At 49.9% G+C, this 6,203-nt stretch overlaps 1 protein-coding gene across 1 annotated transcript; it reads left to right on the forward strand.

Annotated features, from left to right (window-relative positions):
* Nucleotides 1–605: 605 nt before the first annotated feature.
* On the forward strand, nucleotides 606–2,374 carry F8A3 (coagulation factor VIII associated 3). Its single transcript, XM_060137196.1, has one exon. It carries the CDS (start codon nucleotides 667–669, stop codon nucleotides 1,807–1,809), a length of 1,143 nt encoding a protein of 380 aa, XP_059993179.1. The 5' UTR covers nucleotides 606–666; the 3' UTR covers nucleotides 1,810–2,374.
* Nucleotides 2,375–6,203: the final 3,829 nt, after the last annotated feature.

Here is a 6,203-nt window from a genome sequence, read left to right on the forward strand (position 1 = left end):
AGAGATGCCCTGCTTGGCAACCTGCGTAAACAAGCTGTCACCTACCGATTGGAGCCCTGGTCTGGGAAGATCCCACATGCCACGGAGCAAGGAAGGCCGTGCGCCACAACTACTGAGCCTGTGCTCTAGAGCCCGAGAGCCACAACTACTGAGCCCGTGTGCCACAACTACTGACGCCCGCGCGCGTAGAAGCCATGCTCCACAACAAGAGAAGCCACCGCAATGAGAAGCCCGCGCACCGCAAGGAAGAGTAGCCCCCGCTCGCCGAAACTAGAGAAAGCCCCTGCACAGCAACAAAGACCCAACACTGCCAAAAATAAATAAATTAAATAAATAAATTTGTTTTAAAAAGCTGTCACCTAGCAACAGGGGGCGCCCAGCCAGGCCCCGCCCCAGCACCATTGGTCCGCTCACAGAACCCCGGACAGCGGGCCACGCCCCGCCCCAGGGCCCCCGATTTGCATACACCACCCGCAGCCTGTCCCGGCCGGGCCTCCGTGCTTGCTAGTTTGCATATCACCAGGGCGACGAGAGCTCCGGGCGGCCGAGCCGGCGCGGTCGCGTGGTGGGCCGGAGCCCGTCGCAGGGCACGTCTCAGCCCGCCGCCGTCGCCCAGCACATGCGCCCACTTGCGTCAGCGCGCCCGGAAGTGCCTAAGCGGCGATCATGGCGGCTTCCGCGGCCGGCCTGGGTGGTGGTGCGGGCCCCGGGCCTGAGGCCGGGGACTTCCTGGCGCGCTACCGCCAGGTGTGCAACAAGCTGAAGAAGCGGTTCCTGCGGAAGCCTAACGTGGCGGAGGCCGGCGAGCAGTTCGGCCAGCTGGGTCGCGAGCTGCGCGCACAGGAGTGCCTGCCGTACGCGGCCTGGTGCCAGCTGGCCGTGGCCCGCTGCCAGCAGGCGCTCTTCCACGGGCCCGGGGAGGCGCTGGCGCTGACCGAGGCCGCGCGCCTCTTCCTGCGGCAGGAGCGCGACGCGCGCCAGCGCTTGGCCTGCCCCGCCGCCTACGGGGAGCCGCTGCAGGCCGCTGCCGCCGCCCTGGGCGCCGCCGTGCGCCTGCACCTGGAGCTAGGCCAGCCGGCTGCCGCCGCCGCGCTCTGCCTCGAGCTGGCGGCCGCCCTGCGCGACCTGGGCCAGCCGGCCGCCGCCGCCGGCCACTTCCAACGCGCCGCGCAGCTGCAGCTGCCCCAGCTGCCCCTGGCCGCCCTGCAGGCGCTCGGCGACGCCGCGTCCTGCCAGCTGCTGGCGCGCGACTACAGCGGCGCCCTGGCGCTCTTCACGCGCATGCAGCTCCTGGCGCGGGAGTACGGCAGCCACCCGGTGCCGCCGACGGGGCCGCAACCCCCGGCGCAGCCGCAGCCCAAGCCGCCGGCGCCGCAGCCCGGGGCCGGCGCGGCCTCCGCCCCACCGCTCGCGCTGCTCCTGCCCGGCGCGGGGGCCGCGGCCGCGGCCGCGCCCTCCCCCGCCGCGCTGGGCGCCTTCGCCGACGTGCTGGTCCGCTGCGAGGTGTCCCGCGTGCTGCTGCTGCTGCTCCTGCAGCCGCCGCCCGCCAAGCTCCTGCCGGAGCATGCGCACACCCTGGAGAAGTACTCCTGGGAGGCCTTCGACGGCCACGGGCAGGACAGCAGCGGCCCGCTTCCCGAGGAGCTCTTCCTGCTGCTGCAGTCCTTGGTCATGGCCACCCACGAGAAGGACACGGAAGCCGTCAAGTCGCTGCAGGTGGAGATGTGGCCCCTGTTGAGCGCCGAGCAGAACCACCTCCTGCACCTCGTTCTGCAGGAAACCATCTCCCCGTCGGGCCAGGGGATCTGACGAGTCCCTCCCAGCGACTCTGTGCCTGTCCCCGAGCCTCACGCACCCGCCTGCGCGTTTACGGGGACACAAGAGGCGTTGACCCGGCGCTTCTGCCTTTGCAGTGTATCTTACCCCTGTTGCCACCAGAGGAATGTGGTTGACTACAAGTTACGTTGTTTCCACAATAGCGGCAGAAAAAAAACCATATGGTAGAATCGGAGTAGAGTCTCCCATTCTCTTCCCCAGAAACTGCAACAGAACCATGAGAGTCCCTTCCGCCCCCTTTCCTCTTCTGTTTTCACCCAACTGTCCCCACCCACCCCTCTTCCCCCGCAAGGCTCCCCTCCCCCCGCGTCCTTCTTTCCGACTGAGGGTTAATTTGCACAGCTCTGGCTCGCTACTTAAGCTGCATGATTTTTTCACGATGACTCTGATTAGCGTATTTCGATGTCCGCCTGCATGATCGCCCAGTTCCCCCTGTGTTTCATGCGCCCCGTACGTGTTCGTGGGCATCATTGGATTCAGTACTACGCTGTTGTCGCTACAGCCCTCAGTCCATGATAAAGCCATTCTGACCCTCCTAGCTTGTGGTTCGTATTTACCTTATCTGTAAAGTGGGAATAGCTTATCTACCTGGCAGGAGGCGGCAAGCAGAAGCAGATAGCTCCCTTTTAGCTCCAAGATGGATTCGTTCATTCGAAATGGACAGTGTGCCTGTGAATCTACAGAGATCATTTGCGATGTGGTCCTTTCTCAGCTGCCGTGCGAATGTGTTCGGTGCAGAGCGGGGTGGGGGTGGGGGTGAGGGTGAGGGCGGGGTGGGCTCCAGAGCAGAGGTGTCAGACGTGCACTGGAGTTTGCATTTCTGGCTCCACTTCGAGAGGTACGGGTAATCCACGTGGCAGCTTTTATTTGTAGTGCAGGTCCTTCTACAAATCTTAGTTAACTCCAATATGTAAAATCGGCATGCTGCTTGGGTATCGTGTGATCGTGTGTATGCCAGACTGTGCCCTTGTTCCCCAAAAGCAGGATGGCGTTCCATTTTTAAACACTAAATTTCCGAGGCTTTTTGGTCCAAACGTTGCATGCAAACCGACTTAGCTGTTTTCTCAAATTCAGTTTTATTTCCTTTAGTGTTGAGAGTGATGGTAGGAACTCTTCAGAATGTAATCTCATTCATTCGGCTTGGGAAAACGCATCCTTTGGGCTGAAGTTGTAGACGGCACTAATCTTTTGAGGTGAGATCTAAGGACACAGTTTGGGAACAGATCTTGGTTTTGCGTATTTGGGGGGGAGGGGGAATATGTGGAGTGTTGTCACTATGAGTTAAGTGTCCCAAAGTGGATGGGGCTTTTAGGGTATTCCTTTCTCCTTCTATTTCAGCAGTGTGGAAGCAGTGGCTGAGGAAATGTAGGGGAGGCCCATGTGAGACAGATTCAGCCACCCTTCCTGTGCTCTCCCTTGGCTGCCCGAAGGGTCTTTCCGAGCCCTGAAAGCCTAGTCCAGCTTGTTGCCACGGTGGTAAGGGTGCGTGCTCCCCTGTGCTCTTGCTTTTGCTGGCAGACTCTTGTCAGCCTGGGCTGCAGCTCTGGCCTCCTTCCTATTGTCCTTATGACAAGAATGCTTAGGAGTTACGGGCCGTGACTGGTGACAGCATTTGGGTTTGGGCGCAAGGAGAAGCCTCCTTAGACCTCTGGTCTAAACTCCTTGCTTTGAGGAGGTGGGGGGAGGGATTACCAGAGAGCCTGGTATTGGGTATACAAGCAGTATTAGAGTTCTCCAGAGAAACAAAAACAACAGAATCAATCTCTCTCTTTCTCTCTCTCTCTCTCCTCCTTCCTTCCTTCTCTCTCTCTCTCCCTCTCCCTCTCTCTCTCTCTCTCTCTCCATATATATATGTAATTATTCCATGATGTCAGTGTTTAACAGTACCTATCTGTTTTAAAAGGTATATTTAAAAAATGAAGTATATAGAATCTCATTACAGATCAGCATTAACAGATGAACATTTGGATTGATTTTAATGGTAGGGAACACTAACTTTGAACCATAGTTAAGTAAAATGTTGTCCCCCCAAAATAACTGTAATCTTCACATGAATAGACCTGTATTACAAAAACATTATTATTATATTTTGAATTTCATCAATTTGTGGAAATTTTTAAATTCTCTTTTTGTATAGATACCTACATGATATTCTCAATTTTTCCTCTTGGCCCATCCAAGTTTTAAATATTTACTTCTTACCTCTTTGCAGAAGATTGCCAACCCTGACAGAATTGGCAACCCCTAGAGAGTGAATACTAAAAATACCTCCAGAAAATCCCAGAATTCAGTAAAGTTACAGGATATAAATCTAACAGAAATCAGTAGCCTTCATATATATACACAATAACCAGTTAGAGGACGTGATGGTAGAGAAAATGACCATTTACAATAGCAGCAAGGAAGATGAAATATTTAGGAATAAACAACAAGAAATGTTCAAACCTGTACTAGAAAAAGCTTAAACACTCCTGAAAGACACAAATGAAAACTTCAACGTACAGAAAGGCCTCCCTTGTTCTTGTTTAGGATGACTCAACACCATAAACATGTTAGTTCTCCATAAAGTAACTTATAAGTATATTGCAATTCCAGTAAAAGTTCCAACAAGCTTTTTTAGGGACCTAGACATATTGATACTAAGTTCATATGAAAAAGCAAACAAGAAAGAATAGCCAGGAAAACACTAAAAAGGGAAAACTATGAGGGAAGAGTAGACTGACAAGATATTAAAGTATATAATAAAGCATCCTTAAGTAAAACAGTGGGGTAGTGGCGTAGGAATAGGCAAACAGACCTGTGAAGTGAATAAAATGTCCTAAAATAGAGCCAGATAAATATGAAAATTTAGTGTAAGGTAAAGATAGCATCTCAAGTATCTAGAGAAAAGATGGACATTTTAATAAATGGTTCTGGGGGGCTTCCCTGGTGGCGCAATGGTTGAGAGTCCACCTGCCGATGCAGGGGACACGGGTTCGTGCCCCGGTCCGGGAAGATCCCACATGCCGCGGAGCGGCTGGCCCCATGAGCCATGGCCGCTGAGCCTGCGCGTCCTGAGCCTGTGCTCCGCAACGGGAGAGGCCACAACAGTGAGAAGCCCGCGTACAGCAAAAAAAAAAAAAAAAAAAAAAAAAAAAAACCAATAAATGGTTCTGGGACAACTGGAAAGCTGTTGAGAAAAAAAGATCCATATCTCACACCATACACAAAAATAAACTAGATATATAGGGGTCTAAATATTTAAAAATATACCGTACAAGTATCAGAAGGAAATATTACAAAATTTTTCTTTAGCCTTAGTGAAGGGAAATACTTTCTAACTATGACTTAAAATCAGATGCAGCAAAATTAAAAATTGGTAAATTTGACTTCATAAAATTTTTTTTTATGAAAAGCCTTTACATGGTTAAAAAAACAAAAAAGACAAACTGGGGAAAATATTTACAGCATATATTACAAATTAATAGCTAATATTTCTAATTTATGAATATATATTCATTTATATCTTTTACACATTTTTCCATTAAGATTTTGATCCTTTGTCCCATATATGTATATATGTGTGTGTGTGTGTGTGTGCGTGTGTGTGTGTGTGTGTGTGTGTATCTATATATATACACACACACATATATATGCTTATCTCTATAGAAGAAACACAGAAAGGTAAACAAGAAGCAAATAAAATTGGTTAGCTACAAGGGGTGAAAAGAAATTTTTTATAGTGTTGACTTTTGTAATCAAGTTAATGTTCTACATAGTAAAAAGATAAAGTAAAATCAACAATGATAGGAGAACAATAATCGTAAAACAAACCAAAAAGATGAACTCAACTATACTTCAAATAATTAACAAACACTTTCAAGGAAAAAAGAAAAAAACTCATGCCAGTATTTTTTTAATGCAATTCTTTGCCTATATAGTCTCAACCTGAAAAGAACTCAGAACATCAGTAATATCTTGAACCATTCTTAGCAGGCTTGCTTTTTGAAGGGATATGGGAATAGCAATTTTGAAACATTCGTGGTTTTTTTTAAATTGTGAAGAAAAAAAGACTGTACTGATGAACATATTTGAAGTTGGGCACAGTAGTTGCCAAGGGAAAAAAGTGAAAGTCTATAAACAAGTCACAGTATATTTTTCAAGAGTAATACATTAAAATTTCTTAGTGAGATTTTAAACTTTTAGAATATGTGAAATGAATGTCTACTGCAAACAGCAAACAGAGAAACACCTATCAGGAAAATTATAAAAATGTTACAAAGCAGAAATCTGTAGTATTTGAACCAAGACCACTCCCTCCCTTCCCACCCACCCCCCACCCCACTCATCGCTCCACTCCAGACTCCTGTAGCTTTCTCTTCCCTCCA

This window comes from Lagenorhynchus albirostris, chromosome X, assembly GCF_949774975.1.
Source record: "Lagenorhynchus albirostris chromosome X, mLagAlb1.1, whole genome shotgun sequence".
Lineage (NCBI taxonomy): Eukaryota > Metazoa > Chordata > Mammalia > Artiodactyla > Delphinidae > Lagenorhynchus > Lagenorhynchus albirostris.